Source organism: Python bivittatus, unplaced genomic scaffold, assembly GCF_059951505.1.
Source record: "Python bivittatus isolate LINGU-HERP-01145 unplaced genomic scaffold, Pbiv_v1 ctg000700_np1212, whole genome shotgun sequence".
NCBI lineage: Eukaryota > Metazoa > Chordata > Lepidosauria > Squamata > Pythonidae > Python > Python bivittatus.
This window is the reverse complement of record NW_028277098.1, coordinates 66,433,163-66,451,454: the sequence shown is the minus strand read 5'-3', so window position 1 is coordinate 66,451,454 and position 18,292 is coordinate 66,433,163. Positions and strand designations below refer to the sequence as shown.

The following is an 18,292-nucleotide window of genomic DNA, read 5'->3' as shown; positions in this document are numbered from 1 at the left end:
CACTATATTAGCTAGGAACTAAGGGAACTGAATTCCTTGTATGTAGAAGAAAAACATTGGGAAGGCTGGATTAGAAAACTTCCAATATATTCAGTAGTTACAGAACCTAGGTGGTTTGCTTTTGCTTGATTATTCTTGTCAATGTAAGGCAGTGAAATCACTTCTTGGTGCCCTAAAATAACTAGAATATTAATGGACCCTTAAATCTAAACATTGAAAAAATTAAATGTAGTCAGGTGAACTAAAGTCTTTCATTAGGTAGCATTCAAAGACATGCTACACACACCCACACCCAAAATCCCTATCAAAATAATTATCCAGTTCAACCTTCCCCAATCTCATAACTTTCAGATATGGAACTTCAGCTTCCATAATTCCAAGCATGGCTGTTGACTATGCTAGCTGAGAATTATGAGAGATAAATTAGAACTAAAGGACTAAATTAGGTATGACAGATCCAACATACACAAAGCCATAACCTGGAGTGAGACAACTCATGCGGCTAAAATGGTTAATACTCTGACAACTGATATAGTTGAGTTCACTCATGGGGTCTGTTGGGTTAATGTAAGGTTGAGATGAAACACCTACAAGAGCCTGTTAGCCTGCAACCAGATTGTGATATAGTAGAGGTAGTCCTAGCTTAATGACCCTAATTGGGACCGGCAACTCCATTGCTAAGTGAAATGGTCATTAAGCAAAACATCATGTGACTGCCCTGCTTAGGGACAGCACTTCCAGCAGTTCCAGCAGTCCCAGTTGTGGTTGTTAAGTGAATCGTGACTATGGTCGTTAAGCAAGATGTGACTATGACTTGTGACCTCCTGCTGGCTTTCCCATTGACTTTGCTTGTCGGAAGCTGGCTGGGAAGGTCACAAATGACAATCATGTGACAGTGGGATGCTGCAACCATCATAAATGTGTGAAGGTTGCCAATTGCCTGAATTGCAATCATGTGACTGGGGAGATGCTGTGATGGTCGTGTGAGGACTGGTCGTAAGTCACTTTTTTCAATGCCATTCTAACTTCAAACAGTTGCTAAATTAATGGTCGTTATGCGAAGACTACCTGTACCACAAATGGGTACATCAGGGTGTAAACAGTAAAAGACATGAAGATTATAAAATACATAGGGCTAACATTAGTCTATCACATTTCTACAGATGCAGACGCCCACATTCAGAGTGTCAGCACAGATGATTCTATGTTAAGTTGGAGAGCAATAGACAGTGGGGTATCACAGTGATCTCTCTTGAGGACAGTATTGTTTAACATTTTTATTATTAATCTGGCAAATGAGGTTGATGGGCTGCTTATCAAATTTCTGGAGGTTTGGCAAACATCCTGAATGACAGAATAAGACTGCAGTCAAATCTGGACAGCTTGGAAGACTGGGTTGAGAAGATCAAGATGTCCTTCAACAGAGAGAATTGTAAGGTATTACATTTTGGAAGGAAATTAGTAACCTATACAAATGGGGGATTCATGACTTGGAAGCACTACATCAGATAAGGACTTGGGTGTGGAGGTTGACAACATGCTGAACATGAATCAGAAGAGCGAGAGAGATACTAGAAGAGCTAGTGCAGTTCTGGGTTGTGTTAGAAGAATTATATCAAAGACATTTGAAGTCTTTATTTCCCTCTACTCTGCCCTGGTGACACACCTGGAGTGCTTTGTACAATTCTGGGCACCACATTTTCAGAAGGATATTGACAGATTAAAACAGATTCCAGAACAGGGTAATGAAGACAATACAGGGACTTGAGAATATGTACTATGAGATCAGGCTGAAGAAATGTCAGGAGAAAAGAAGATTGTGGGGAGACTTGAGAGAGGTACACAGAAGGATGCCATAGAGAAAATGATCAGGAATTATTTTCCATCACCACAAAAACTAAGTCCAGAAATAATGGATGAAATATCAGCTCCCTAGATTTTGCTTATATATAAGGAAGAATTTCCTGATGGTAAGATATGTTCAACACTGGAGCAGTCTACCTATGAAGGCTGTGGGTTCTCCATCTTGGGAAATTTTAAGAGGCTAAATGGCCACCTCTCAAGGATGGTTTAATAGATTTTCCTGCATATTGCAGAGGATTGGACTAGATTATCCTTGTGGTCCCTTCCAATTCCACAATTCTATAGCTCAATTATTCTATATATACAAATAAAAACAAAGTCATCCTATTATTGGATATCCAATAGTGGGGCAATCTATGGAGTAGCTGAACAAGCAAACAATTGTAGTATACATTTTTAGAGCAAGTAGAAGCAGCTCAAAAGAGGATATATTTTTTCCACCACCAGAAAAAGGGTGTGGGAGGATATAGGCTGGGCACACCCATGTCACCACTTGTGTGAGAAATCAGCACATATGATTTCTTTAACACAGCAAGGTCACAGGAGAATGATTTCCTATGGGACACTGTTGCCATCCTGTGGTCATTTATGTCTATTTTCCTTTTCACTGTGGCACGGTGTCATTTTGTTTTGTTTTGCTTTTGCAAAAAATGAGGGGATTAACAAGCAGGATTCATAAAGCCCCTCCCCTTTATTAAAGAAAAAGGGGAGGGCTATGTATAGGACATAATTTTGCTACAGAATTCTGGCAGTGTCGTCTTGAGGGATGCCTCTGGGGGTTGAAAAAATGAGATTGGGGCAGCATGCCTAGCAAGTGCTTCCCCTGGTCTTTCACCACCCAGAAATAACTGGGCCACCTTAACTAAGTCACTGGCTGACAATATGAAGGCAGTAAGGGCAGAGAAACACATTTCACTGCTCTTATTGCCATAAGTTAATACTTTGCCCTTGCATTAGATTTTCTCCTTGTCTTCCACTAGCAATGCTCTAGGCAGTTCTTGTAATTTCATCTCCCGGAGTACCTCTGAAAAACCAGGGAGCTCCCTGGGATCCATGGACAGACAGCCCGCATAGGCATGGTCTGATCCAAGACTGTGATTCCCTGCCCATTCCCAGTAACAACTAAGACTTCAGTCAAACCATGCACCAGGACCCCAGGACAACCCCAAGTATCCTCTCAAAACCAACAGGGTCCATCAGGTACCTAGGTGGACCAAACTAACATGTTCTTCTTTGTAGCAAAGGGTACCCACAGAAAACTTCACAATTAACAGGAAGTGATCTGTCTAACACAAAAGAAAAATTCCAGATCATACCACCACTGCTCTGAAACAAAACATATTTGGAGCATGTTCCCCTTCGATAACCAGGGGGAACTCCAATTCCAACCCACCTATGACATCCAGCAGTTCAGGTAGGAAGGTAGCTATGCAACAGGGAACCAGGTACAGTAGCAGCAAGCCATCTGATACCTAAAGCCCAACTCCAAGAACAAGGTTTCACTTCTGGTTATCTGTGGAACACCACCCCTGAAAACCACATGTCTCCCAGATAACAATAGCCACTCCCCTATATCAGGATTGTAGCTGATGCTGGTCCCAAAATCAGATGGGCACATTTCTAATAGGGGCTCCCCTCACGCTCAACCATATCTGCTATGTAGAAACCAGTATATAAAAATGATAACATTTAGAATTGTCTTTGAAGTCTACAGTCAAGCTTGATTCAGAGTTTTTACTTATATTTAGGAATATACTCCTACACAAGTCTATATAAAAATTGTTTTTTACTACTCTCACTTTTCTATAAAATTGGCATTTAGATCTAGAGTTTCTAGCTTAAATAATTCCAGTAGAACTTTTACAGGACACTAACTTATACCAGCCTTTTAATTACCAATATTTTGCAGTCAGTCCAATTTTGAAAAATTGCCATTCCCAATTTCTTTTAATAAAATAAGCAGTACAAATAAGGCTTTTACTTCAAAAATATCTAAGGAATGTTCAAGGGTTCAAAAGTAACCCCATTTTCTCCATTACTTTCCTCTTCATCTTCTATAAATATATTATTCTTTTTATAAGGTAAGATACAAAGGGTGGCTAAAGGTTTTAAAAAAAAGTTTTTCCCCTTTCTGAAACATCCCACCATGCTGTAAATCTATGTATTCTCACATTCCAGTTCAGTCATGAATTCCATCATCTACACCTTCAGAATAAAAAAATTCCGGGAAACTGTACACCCAAGAAAACCCTGCACACTTAATAGCATAGCTGTTTATTCAGAATCAGACCTTTAGAGAAACTCCATTTATATATGCACGCAATTGAAAATTATGTTAAGTCATGGATTTAGAAATATGAAGGAATGCCTGGTGCATATGTAGTAGGCAGTTGTAATTACTTTCAGCTACCTTTTCAGTTTGGGTTACCAGTATTTGCTGAAATAAACATATAGAAGTAAATTCTATACACTGTGTGCACAATTATTAGGCAAGTATTTTGACCATATCATCATTTTTATGATGACCACCTCCAAGCTGTATAAACCTTGAATGCTTATTGAATATAAGCATATAAGGTGATGAGTATTTGTGTAATGAGGGAGGGTGTGGCCTAAGGAGATCAACACCCTATATCAAGGTGTGCATAATTATTAGGCAGCTTCTTTTCCTCAGGCAAAATGGGCCAAAAAAGAGATTTAACTGACTCTGAAAAGTCAAAAATTGTAAAAAGTCTTTCAGAGGGATGCAGCACTTTGAAATTTCTAAGATATTGGGGCATGACCACAGAACCATCAAACATTTTGTTGCAAATAGTCAACAGGGTCGCAAGAAACGTGTTGAGAAAAAAAGACACAAATTAACTGCCAAAGATTTGAGAAGAATCAAACACGAAGCTACCAGGAACCCATTATTCTCCAGTGCTGTCATATTCCAGAACTGCAACCTACCTGGAGTGCCCAGAAGTACAAGGTGTTCAGTGCTCAGAGACATGGCCAAGGTAAGGAAGGCTGAAACTTGACCACTACTGAACAAGACACATATGTTGAAATGGCAAGACTGGGCCAAGAAATATCTGGGGACAGATTTTTCAAAGGTTTTATGGACTGATGAGATGAGAGTGACTCTTAACAGACCAGATGATGGGCCCGTGGCTGGATCAGTAATGGGCACAGAGCTCCACTTCGACTCAGACACCAGGAAGGTGGAGGTGGGGTAGCGATATGGGCTGGTATTATTACAGATGAGCTAGTTGGACCTTTTTGGGTTGAAGATGGACTCAAAATCAACTCCCACACCTACTGTGAGTTTTTAGAAGACTTTCTTCAAGCAGTGGTACAGGAAAAAGTCTGCATCTTTCAAGAAGACCATGATGTTTATGCAGGACAATGCTCCATTGCTTGCATCGAAGTACTCCACTGCATGGCTAGCCAGTAAAGGCCTCAAAGATGGAAGAATAATGACATGGCCCCCTTCCTCGCCTGACCTAAACTCTATTGAGAACTTGTGGGCCCTTCTCAAACGGGAGATTTACGGTGAACAGTACACCTCTCTGAACAGTGTCTGGGAGGCTGTGGTTGCTGCTGCACAAAAAGTTGATCATCAACAGAGCAAGAAACTGACAGACTCCCTGAATGGAAGGCTTATGACTGTTATTGCAAAGAAGGGTGGCTATATTGGTCATTGATTTTTTGTTTGAAATATCAGAAATGTTTATTTGTAAATTTTGAGTTATTATTCTCACTTTAATAGATGAAAATAAACGAGTGAGATGGGGGAATTTTTGTTTTTCATTTAGTTGCATAATAATTCTGCACACTAATAGTTGCCCAATAATTGTGCACACATATATATGCTCCTAAGAAAGCCAAAACCTCACTTTTACTTTCTTAAATATTCAGGTTTGAGGTTTATTAACATTTTGGATTGACTGAGAGCACCGTAGCTGTTCAATAATGAAATCCATCCTCAAAAATACAACTTGCCTAATAATTGTGTACGCAGTGTATTTGACATTTTCATCTCTGTATTAAACACACCCGTGAATACTTCTTGTTTAGCCACAAGGTATACATGCTGCTAGATTACTGTGAACTTAGGCTGCCAAGTACTAAGGTTGCTACTGGACATCTACTGCATTTAAAGAAAAGCAGTTAACAGACCTTAGTAGACAGTGTTAAACCTTGAAAGTATTATTTCCTAAGCTACTGAATATCAAACTGCTGTTGAAGTTTCATAAAATCTCAAATTGATAAACTCAGATTCAATGCCACAGGTGTGCCACTGTTTTAAGAGAGTCATTAACTTCAGTGAGTGGATTTCTTAACACAAGAAAACATTTCTTCAGGCTTGTAAGGAAGCTTTAGAAGAGTCAGGCTGATTTAATGAATAGCAGAGAGGCATTGTTAAGCATCTGCAGTCCAAAGCACTTCTTCTGAATCATTGTTAAGTGTGTACAACACTATTAGTCATACTTAGACAAGACAAATATTCAATTTCATTTACGTCATTTTGTGGTTTCATTTGCAAAGGTATATATTTTCTGAATACTGTGATGTATTAAAATATCAGGAGTGGAACATGTTCAAGGTGCTATTAGAGAGTACAACAAACTAAGATACATATGTTTTAATTAAGAATAGAAATTGTACAATTTTGGAAGTTACAATTTAGTGTTCGGCTTAAAGAGATGCTCGTGCAGTCTTTGACAGCGCTTTCAGGTCCAAAATGCATTTGGCAATGCTCTCCTTCTCCTATAATACAAAAAACAAATTAACATTTCAGCTGGAAGAACTTACAGAAAATACTCAAGAACCAGAGTAGATTATTTTTGGAGTCTCCTGCAGCTTTATGATTCTACACAGTTGACTTCTGTGCAAATGCACATTACATGCTATTAAATGCACACACACTTTAAAACATTTAGTCTTCGTTGAAATTGAGAATTTAAAATCAAGAATGAAGTTCCTTAAACGATGCATATGACTTTTTCAAAATTCAGTACTAAAAGGAAAATCATCTACTGATCAGATATAAGGCCACACAAAAAATGAGAACATACAGTCAGGTCCAGAAATATTGGGACATCGACACAATTCTAACATCTTTGGCTCTATACACCACCACAATGGATTTGGAATGAAACAAACACAATGTGCCTTAACTGCAGACTGTCAGCTTTAATTTGAGGGTATGTACATCCAACTCAGGTGAACGGTGTAGGAATTACAAGAGTTTGCATATGTGCCTCCCACTTGGTAAGGGACCAAAAGTAATGGGACAATTGGCTTCTCAGCTGTTCCATGGCCAGGTGTGTGATATCCCCTCAGTACCCCAATTACAATGTGCAGATAAAAGGCCCAGAGTTCATTTCAAGTGTGCTATTTGCATGTGGAATCTGTTGCTGTCAACTCTCAAGATGAGATCCAAAGAGCTGTCACTATCAGTGAAGCAAGCCATCATTAGGCTGAAGAAACAAAACAAACCCATCAGAGAGATAGCAAGAACATTAGGCGTGGCCAAAACAACTGTTTGGAACATTCTCAAAAGAAGGAATGCACCGGTGAGCTCAGCAACACCAAAAGACCCGGGAGACAACGGAAAACAACTGTGGTGGATGACCGAAGAATTCGTTCCCTGTGAAGAAAACACCCTTCACAACAGTTGGCCAGATCAAGAACACTCTCCAGGAGGTAGGTGTATGTGTGTCAAAGTCAACAATCAAAAGAAGATTTCACCAGAGTGAATACAGAGGGTTCACCACAAGATGTAAACCATTGGTGAGCCTCAAAAACAGGAAGGCCAGATTAGAGTTTGCCAAACGACATCTAAAAAAGCCTTCAGAGTTCTGGAACAACATCCTATGGACAGATGAGACCAAGATCAACTTGTACCAGAGTGATAGGAAGAGAAGAGTATGGAGAAGGAAAGGAACTGCTCATGATCCTAAGCATACCACATCAGTGAAGCATGGTGGTGGTAGTGTCATGGCGTGGGCATGTATGGCTGCCAGTGGAACTGGTTCTCTTGTATTTATTGATGATGTGACTGCTGACAAAAGCAGCAGGATGAATTCTGCAGTGTTTTGGGCAATATTATCTGCTCACATTCAGCCAAATGCTGCAGAACTCATTGGACAGCGCTTCATAGTACAGATGGACAATGACCCAAAGCATACTGCAAAAGCAACCAAAGAGTTTTTGAAGGGACAGAAGTGGAATGTTATCCAATGGCCAAGTCAATCACCTGACCTGAATCCCATTGAGCATGCATTTCACTTGCTGAAGACAAAACTGAAGGGAAAATGCCCCAAGAACAAGCAGGAACTGAAGACAGTTGCAGTAGAGGCCTGGCAGAGCATCACCAGGGATGAAACCCAGCGTCTGGTGATGTCTATGCGTTCCAGACTTCAGGCTGTGATTGACTGCAACGGATTTGCAACCAAGTATTAAAAAGGGAAAGTTTGATGTATGATTATTATTCTGTCCCATTACTTTTGGTCCCTTAACAAGTGGGAGGCACATATGCAAACTGTTGTAATTCCTACACCGTTCACCTGAGTTGGATGTTCATACCCTCAAATTAAAGCTGACAGTCTGCAGTTAACGCACATTGTGTTTGTTTCATTCCAAATCCATTGTGGTGGTGTATAGAGCCAAAGATGTTAGAATTGTGTCGATGTCCCAATATTTCTGGACCTGACTGTATATGATACTTAAATAAAGTATTCAGGTCTATGAAGGAAAAAATGTAACATAAAGAAACCCATTCTTAGAGAATCTAATTGATACCATGAAGAATATTTAGCTCTTCACCCAATCCTCTCAGTCAAAAATTCTGCCATCTTAAAATGTAGAGATATAGTACTTATGAAGACCACCCTAGATCAGTTGCCCTATATGTAGAATAAAAATATATTGTTAGAGCATACTGTCGCTACGTGAGGCAGTCTTATAACATGGGATGGAATGAAAAAAGGTATGGCAGTTTTGTCATGGACAAGAGTGGTACCATATTACATTTTCACAGTTTTCTCCATGGTGGAACTAAGGAAAAAAAGATAATTAATCATTCCTTTCTGCCACAACTGCAATGGAAAATTATCTCCAAACACAGTGATTAATCTTAGGAAAAAAAACCCCTACCATTATATCAATGCATCTCTCCACATTTGTTAATAGCGTTTGGAAAAAGAAAGTTAGATATGGCTGCTAATTATGCATTTAAAGTAAAATCTATTTCCCATGCTTCCTTTACTTTTAGAAAATGCCCTTGACTATCTCAGCTTATCTTTATTTTCTGGCCAAGAGGCCACACTTCCAAACAAAATACTGGGCTGCAGCCATCCACTATTTTGTAATAATGCTTCTGAAGAGTCCAGCTTCTACGTAGAGCACAGTAAAGAAGCTTGTATTTTGTTTTATAGCATGCTAGCTTCCAATTTGTTAAATTTAAAATATAATAAAATAAATAAAATATTAAAAAACAATATTGAGAAGAGAGTCCGGCATCCAGCTGCTTCCATGCCTGCCTATTATTTTCAAAATGGGAAGCAATACAACTCTTATTTCCAAGAACACTACCTCACAGAGCAACTTTGAAAATAAATAACACTTAGCTACAGACCAGCATTTGTACCCCATGACAGCCATTTGTGACCCTGCTACAATTTGCCCTCAAAATTCCAGTTGCTCCCATTGGCCCAAAAATGTTGCTTATTCTTAAATAAGTATTAATGAGTAATATCTAAGAGCTGCTTTTACCTGTATGTCTTGTTTACTTCAAAAAACTGATGGACAAAAGGGCTGTACATGCTTTGAAATTAATTCAGAAGAACTACAGTGGGACCCAGGACTGCAGCATCTCTTTGGAGCAGCCACATCTTTTTTTAGGCTTTTGTGTGACCATGAAAGCAGCAATGTCTGTTTTCAGTCTATGTGGAAGCCTGAAAAAAGACATGGTTGCTTTAAAGCAGAGTTCCCCAAAATGGTCAATATCGACCCCCAAGGGGACTATCAAGGGGTTGATATTATTATTCATAGTACTATCAGTTAAAATAGTATTTATTAAATTATTTTCATACAGTAAATGTTTGGGAGGTCAATGAACAATTTGAAACATCATCAAGGGATCGATGAGCTGAAGAGTTTGGGGACCCCTGCTTTAAAGAGATGCTGTACTTGCATATATTCTGAAAACCTCTAAATCCTTTTCAAAGCATATGCAACATTAAAAATATGTAGCATGTACTTATTACATGTATATACCACAGAATATGGAACAATTTAAAGCAATACAATACACATAAACATAAACCAGTTTATGATTAAAATGGTTCATCAATAAAATACAGAATAAAATCATTAAAATGAAACATTACTTCTAGTATTAAGAAGATGCATCTATCTCCCAAAAGGTTAGATATAATCTTCTTCACTATGGAGGTAAAGGAAGGGAAAGCCAGTGGCTTTTCCAGCCATAAAATGGCCATAAGCTATCTGTAAGGTAGTATTTGCTAAGTACCTCTTGGGCTGTAACACTCTGCCAAACACTTTTCTCTACCCAGCTGATCATGTGATCTCGTTCCATACGCCGCTTGAGCTGCTGTAATGCAACTTGATAGTCTAGCTTCTTCTTCACCTCCCTGGATACAGCGAGAAGCCTTTCTCTATAGTTGGTCTCCAAGATCATAGCAATATTGTTCTAGATCCACAAGAAAACATATATGATTCCTTATTCTTTTGATTACAATATTTCTATGATATATTCACTGTTCATAAATAAGCAGAAAATGTAGAAATGCATCAGAAGCCACAAATTCAACCAGTCTGAAAATAATCCATATTCCCAAAGAGAGATATAAATGGCAAGTTTAGACATTTGCTATTGTCTTCTGCAGATTTTTGTTTCTGACATGTTCCTTCTTTGAATAATATATAACAACATAAAATGCAATTCAGAATGCCAATTTACTGCTTATACCTTCTAGTTGGTGGAATGCAGGCAACATATATTGCCTTGCAAATCTAGTCTCAATATTGAAGGTCCAAAATGTGCATATAATAGCATAAACTAGTTTGGTGTAAAATTGGGCTTTGGTTCTGTGCATGTGTGACAAATATGCCCCAAATGGCCAAAATATCCTTTCATTAGTCAGAAATGCTGCATGTAGCACACATACAGCTAAGGCTGGTAACTTTATCTCTGCCATATCCATGCTCAGTGAAAGCCTTGATTGACCCAAAGCTGTGATGGGCACTGCAGGTCAATATACAATTCATGGATTCATCTGGTGAGAAATCACATCATATGGAAGATTACAACTTGTAACATTAAGAGGAATAAATGGAAAACAGCATGAATTAACAAGCAAAATGAGAAACAATATGTACGCTGTATGTCTGTGAGACTAAGAGAAAGGAGAAAGATATATGTTTGAATTAATACGGCCTGACCTTGAGGGGTTGATGAATACATGCAGGGAAGTGAAGATGTAGGTTGAAAATGTAAGTGAAAGGGCTAAAATTTTCATCAGTGGAGTTGGGCAGCATATAAATTTAATACATTATTATTATCATTAAAATGCATGAGATGCTGTCATCTAGTTGTTGTGATGGGTACAAAAGTATGAATCCAAGGCTGGGGATAGTTGCATGTTATACTCCACTGGTGATAAAGGAAGAACTAGATACACGTTTTGAGGAAAATTGTTCTGTTTGTACCTTTTAGTTCTGAATGAACAAGATCCAAGAGTAAAGATTATTCTGCTAGGTGGCATGGATGGAAGGATAGGAAGAGAGGGTACAGAAAAAACGATTGGGCCGTTTGGAGATCCAAGAGTGAATGAGATGATGATTGTTTCACGAGCATGTGTTAAGCAAAATACCTCTTTGTTTTGAGTATATGGTTGAAGCATAAATATATTCATACATACACATGGCAAAGGAATGAATATAAATCAAAATGCATAAGTGATTTAATTATTTATAATGAAAGATTGACAGAATTAGTGAAGGAAACACAACTGGTGACAGTCCATGTTTTGGTGATGTCAAGAGTGATTCCTGGGTGAAAAGCAAGCATGGAAAAGCATGCATGGAAAGGAAGGGAATAGAAGAAATGAGTCTGAAAATAAGACAGCACGACATATGAATCCTATATGAAAAAGTATTAGAAGACTGATTAATCTCCCATCAGAATGAAAAGAGAGTCGATGCAAGGAAAGATGTGGAAGCTGCTTCGAAAAGAGTGAAAAATTGTACTTCAGAATGCCACATTAATGTATGGAGTTATGCTAATAAAAAGAAAAAATGCTTGGTGAAATGATTGCAACAAAATGTGAGCATGAAAGATAAAATTTAACATGCATAAAAAGACAAAAATAGCTGCAAAGAATGTAGTCAAAGAGAGCAAAAAATTGTTAAGATTAATAGAGTCAGAGAAAAGCCAGAGTGATGGAAATTTTGAGACTGTTATGACAGTGGATAAAAAGGGCTAAACTAGGAGCCTCTAGCAGACTGTATAGAATTTTAAAAAGCAGGTAATCAGATACAAATGAAAGATTATGACAAAGGAAATCATCCCCTCTCAGTACTACATGGTAAAGGATCACTATCAGTGGAAAGAGTTCATTGTACTTGTGCTCTTATCTTTCTCCTACTAGCTAAGCTTAGTACACATTATTTGCATCATTATCTTTTAGATTACTACAAAAATGTTTTACATTATTCCAGAATAAGGGCTTTCCTAAATGACAAAAGAGTCAGGGCTATGTTGATTTCAGAGAGATATTATCCCACAGGGGAGGGGTGGCCACAGAAAAGTCCCATCTCTGAAGTTTCACAAGATGACATTTTAGAGGTAAGACCTGGATCATGCCTGCTACACTAAACTAATAAGACAGGCAGACATAATTGGAGAGATGTTGTGCTGAAGATAATCAAGCCCTAAGCCATGAAGAGCTTTAACCAGCACCTTGAACTCCACCCAGAAGCTGACTGGCAACCAGTGCAGTTCACAGAGCAGAAGTTACGTGGATGAACCAAGTTGCACCTGTAGCTATATGTACTGGTGCATTCTGGACCAGTTGTAATTTTCTAATGGTCTTCAAGAACAGCCCCATTAGAGCATGTCACAACAGTCCAACTACAAGGTGACTAAGGTATGAACAAACTGAGTATTACTATTGTAAATCAGAAGTACTATCATAAATTGTTGCCCAGAGTCACTTTGTGTGAGATGGGTGGCTATATAAATATGATAAATAAAATAAAAATGAAGCCATGTACTCATTATTATAATAGTTACCAGAGGACTATGTTCTAGAGTGAGGGGAGACAACTTGATAACATCCAGAAGTTTGGATTTCAACTCCCATCAGCCCTAGCTGGCTTGGACAAGGGAAAGTGATTGTGAACATTGTTTGGAGGCAATTGGCGTTATTAATAACATGTCCCATTTCCTACCATACCCGCTTGGCATCAAAGAGATAGTGGTGACCCTCAGCTCTCCACTGCTGTTTCTTCTCATTCTCAATTCCCTTCTCACATCTAGCTATGTAAGCTTTTTTTAAGTTTTCGTAACGAGCAAGTTCTTCCTAAAATGAAAAAAAGAAAAGCCAGTTTAATCTTGAAAGAAATAAAAATGTTCAAAGTCCTTTACCACATCCCATTTTACCTTGATACAATATTATTGGCAAGTACAGTATAATTATCATTTTGAAAAAATGGAAGTTACGCAGATACAAGATGACAAGCACAAGCAATTTAACACCATAGAGAGACTGCATTCAGACTGAATTCTGGTTTAACCAGTGACAAGCAGAATACAGGTGGTCACTGCTCCCATTTGGTTCTTCCTACCAGCAGAATGGCCAAGCACGCAGAGATGGTTATTTCTGTGTTGTATTTATATTATGTGCAAAACTCTGAACATTGCTTTGTTTCTCAGAAGAAACTAGAATCATAAGACCTGTTTATCTCATTTTCTAACATGACAGACTTTCCAGTTCACATAATGTTGAATAAGCCAGACTGGAGACAATATTGCCTCTCCCATCAGTTAAGTAGCAATTGACAGCACTGGTTATTCATCATTCTGTATTAATGAAATGCCTAATTACATCAGTTTGCATTTAGTTTTCTCTACCTGAATAGATTGAGCATGATAGTGACCAAACTCAGGGAAGCAGTGAAGGACAGGAAGGCCTGGCACGATATGGTTCATAGGGTCATGAAGAGTCCGACACAACTTAACGACTGAACAATAACAACAACCTGAATAGATAAATAATATCTGGGCCTATCATTAAAAATTTCAGTTGCATTATATGGCATCTCTTAAGTCTGGACAACCATTCCAGTAACACCACACACACAGAAGTGATTAATGGAACTGGAATATTTTATGTTAAGAAGTTTTACTGGGCAGCCTAATAATTCATATTCCCTCCTTGAAAGTCTTGAAATTTCACATGTAACAGCACATAAGAATACACATGGTTCAGACTACAGGCTAAGAAGGAAGTACTGGTACTCCTCAGGTTACAACTATTCATTCAGCAATTGTTTGAAGTTATGATGATGGGGTTTTTTTTCTATTGCTTTTAATGCATTGTATTTTCCTGTAAATCACTCAGAGCTAGTCTAGAATGGGGGAGCTAGAAATCTTAGCAGTAAATAAACAAATAAAATAGGAATCAAAAAGGCCAAAGTTAAATTGGGAGCTACTCATTAGAATAATAATGCTTGCAGACTGAACACTACTCTGTATCTTAAAAACCCCTTTAAAATTTTACACATTATACAGAAAATATTAAGTTATAATATTCCTGAGAAAACACAGGCAACAAAATAAGCTATGCAACAAAATGAGTATAATACAACCGAGGCATTATACTCACCTCCATCAGTTTGTCAGCAAAAGCTGCTACACTAGGACCATACTTCTTAACTCCATAGATTATTATACCCAAAACCATGGCACCACCTACTGTTTCATGATTCACTACATAAATTTCCTTAGACAGGAGGTAGAGCGTCAGCCCAGTTGCAAGCATATACGGACCTAACAATAACCAAAATATAATTATTATACAGAGGCCAGAAAGATTTGGTATAATAGAAAGGAGCTAAAAAAACCCCTCAGGAATATTGTACATTATCTTTCCCCCATATATGAGTTGCTAGAGGCAAAAACTATTGCCTTTGAGCCATGTCAAATAAACTTGAAACAAGAAGTAAAAAACTTAACCAAGTTGTCTTTTTTTTTTTCAAAATTTCATCAATATATAGCAATTAAACCATTGGCTAAAAGGCTGTGTCCATGTGGTTCTGGGGAAGTGAAAACCACTGGGCATGTCCTCTTCCGGTGTCCATTTTATAGAGAATTACGAATAAAATTTACTTCTCCAACGATTAGCAGATATCCTGGCCGGCTGGATGCCGAATATCTTCAAATTCTCCTCAAAGATGAGTGGAGTAATGTTACAGTGCAGGTGGCAAGATTTTGTGCAGCAGCTCTTAAGAGCCGACGTATTATTGTGAACAATTGATATAAGCATTCTGTGTCTCTATATTTATATACTCAAAAACTGATATTAACTCTTAATTTTAATGGTTTATAATGTGTAATTTTAGGATTGAAGCCATGGTGCATAAATTATTGTAAATGATTTTTTAATTATAACCGTCAAGTACCTTGACTAGCATACTTTTGGATCTATAATCCCTTATTTGGATTGGACATATTTCATGTCTTTCCCTTTCTTTTAATATTGTACTGGTCTAATTGACTGTAATAAAGTTAATACATATAGCAATTAAACAATTTTAACAAGCCTAACATTCCTTTCAATTAAGAGAAAAATGAACTAATATTTCACGGGCTTTATCATTTCACCATCTTCTCTAAAATGCTAATCATTATATGAGTCAGTGTTGACTGCTGGCGACTGCCTGGACTGCCAGTTTTCTTGGCAAGATTTCAGAAGCAGTTTGCCATTGCCTGCTTCCTAGGACTGAACATGTGTGACTGGCTCAAGGTCACCCAGCTGGCTTTGTGCCTAAGGTGGGACTAGAATTCAGTCTCCCTGTCTTTAGCCTGGTGCTTAACCTCTACACCAAACTGGTTCTTTAATCATAATATAGCCAACTTGTGAAATGGCTCTTCCACACAATAAAAGGAATGAGGAGGGCTCTGAAATGTTATGCTCAAAAGGAGCTGATAGATGCACGGGCTTAACTACAAATATATTTATAGATTTAAAAAAAAAATTGTAGGACTGCCCATCCCACCAAGTCAGATAGGGTGGGTGTGCCCTAAGCACATCCTTTAATTGTTGTCAACTAGTGGGACATAGGAAGCAGGCCTTCTTCGTACTTGCCTCTGCCCTGTGGAACACCATTCCCTCAGAAATCTGGAAGACCTTGAAGAGCTGGCAGTTCCACAAGTATTGGTGTAGGACAAGGGTAGAGCCTAGAAAGGTGGAATGCTGATGTGTGGGAGAGTGTTGCCCTAGGCCTCCAGGAGTTTTTATTACGGCTGTCTGGCTATTTGCTAACAATAAATACATGCATTCAAAAATTCATTGCACAAGTCTGTATTTGCCACACACAATTGAGTTGAAATACATAATGCAAAAATAAATCCATATATTCATACTATTTATCCTTATTTCACTGCCAATGATTGGTATAATAAAACATTCTGGCATTAAATCCCTCCGTCGATAATGACACCACCTCTATAATCTTCATAAATGCATATATGAAGTACGTAGTACTTTGAAAAATCAGGGATAAAGTCCACTAAATAAATGCTAGAAGTCTCACAAACTTATACCTGTGACTCCTGTTTTAGGATATAAAAACTGGAAAAATTCTTCAGGGATTATTCCATGGCGGACTTTTCCTCCTGTTTCTGGACGAGATGGCACTGGAGCCAAGTGCTGTTGACTTGTGTGAAGTGATCTTGATATCTGAATCATGCTGTAATTAAAAAAAGCCATTTAACTTTGCAAAATCCTTCCAAATATTTTAGTTGAGATTAAGCAGTTATTATTTTCTTGACAGTATTCAAAACTACATCTGTTCCTAAAAGAAAATCTGGATTCCTGGTTTGCACAGCACACTATTTCATTCATTATTTGTCAGCCATGTTTTGTCATGGGAGAAGCCAGCATGTTTTTTGAGCATCTGTAAGCTTCATTATGCCTTGCCATGTTATACAAACTTCCCAACTGATCTTTTACACAGTGAATACAATATTGGTCTCATGTTCAATATTTTGTTTTTTTCCTAAAAATAACTACCCAATTTTTTTAAAGTTCATAAACAAAAGCAAATAAAGATAAAAACTTGGATAATGAACATTATGAATACAAACATTTTAATCAATATTCACTATTACCATGCAAAATTACATCTGCACAAAGATAATTGTAATTTGTAATACAAAGATCACCCTTCCTATAGCTAATGGAGACCAGACCTGAATAAACGTATGCTCCACAGTACGTTTTTCAAAGCTCTTTGTTGCTGGGCTACTAGTAGCCAGAGCAATTCTCCACACTTCTCAATTCCACTGAACTAAAGCAAGCGGTATTTTTGTTTCCCTTATTTTGTGATAATAATCCTGGAGGCCTTTTCTTATTTTGCATCAACGTATATAACATAGGAAATATACTCAAGCGCCACTGACCAATTGCGGGGTTCATTCATTCAACTAACGCTTTCAACCAAAAGGGCCTTGTCATTTGAGGTGTGGGTCAGAAAGAGGTCACTTGAGGCAGTGGCAAACTAGTATTGCTAATAGAGAAGACCCCGATGCCCGACCGCTTTTCCCCCAAGGCCATTAGCAGGTCTCACTCCCTTTCCCGCAAGGTCCCGGGTACCTGGCCCAGCTGTACTTACCCCGGCGACAGGGAGGGCAGCGCCACCGAGCTCTTCAGGCCGGCCGGGGCTGCAGAGAGCAAAAAGAGCGGGTCAGGTCACAGCACAACCCCTCCCCGGCCCCGCGCCCCCTGAGACACCCCTCTCTCACTCACCCAGGGCGCGCAACGCCAACCGAGAGAGCATCATACTTTCCGCCGCGCTGTCCGATGTCCCTATGACCCCCGCAGCCGCAGCCGCAGCACTAAAATGGCCGTCTCTGTCAGGAAAGTCTCGCGAGAAAACCTGACTCGCTTTGTCCTCCTAGCACCGCCTCCGACCCAGGGACTGTCACCACAGAGCTACGCCAATGCAACCTATATAAGACAACCGTAGAGCTAAAAAAGTTCGACCAAGTCGCAGGACAAATCTCTTGGTGGACGCAGGATACAGGTGTATCTCTGGAGTCCTGCCAACTACCATTCAAACCCCGATATTACACACTGAGCTAAGCTGTGGCTTGCTTAACTATGGATTGTTTTAATTGGCATAATCAGCCAGG

The 18,292-nt window shown here is 38.7% G+C and overlaps 1 protein-coding gene across 1 annotated transcript; it reads right to left on the bottom strand.

Annotated features, from left to right (window-relative positions):
- Nucleotides 1–4,121: 4,121 nt before the first annotated feature.
- Nucleotides 4,122–18,054, bottom strand: ATP5PB (ATP synthase peripheral stalk-membrane subunit b). Its single transcript, XM_007425524.4, has 7 exons — nt 17,907–18,054; nt 17,773–17,821; nt 16,703–16,848; nt 14,763–14,926; nt 13,332–13,457; nt 10,385–10,564; nt 4,122–6,615 (listed from the first exon to the last, which is right to left on the bottom strand). Exons 1-7 carry the CDS (start codon nt 17,938–17,940, stop codon nt 6,544–6,546), a joined length of 771 nt encoding a protein of 256 aa, XP_007425586.1. The 5' UTR covers nt 17,941–18,054; the 3' UTR covers nt 4,122–6,543.
- Between the last annotated feature and the right edge of the window lie 238 nt (nt 18,055–18,292).

What these genes read in the sequence shown, in the direction of transcription:
- ATP5PB (XM_007425524.4), bottom strand. Translation starts at nt 17,940, where the DNA reads ATGATGCTCTCTCGGTTGGCGTTGCGCGCCCTGG. An exon ending in CTGCCCTCCCTGTCGCCGGG is followed by an intron (nt 16,849 to 17,772) that starts GTAAGTACAGCT and finishes TTTTAATTACAG; the next exon opens with CATGATTCAGATATCAAGAT. An exon ending in TTGCTGACAAACTGATGGAG is followed by an intron (nt 13,458 to 14,762) that starts GTGAGTATAATG and finishes TTTTCATTTTAG; the next exon opens with GAAGAACTTGCTCGTTACGA.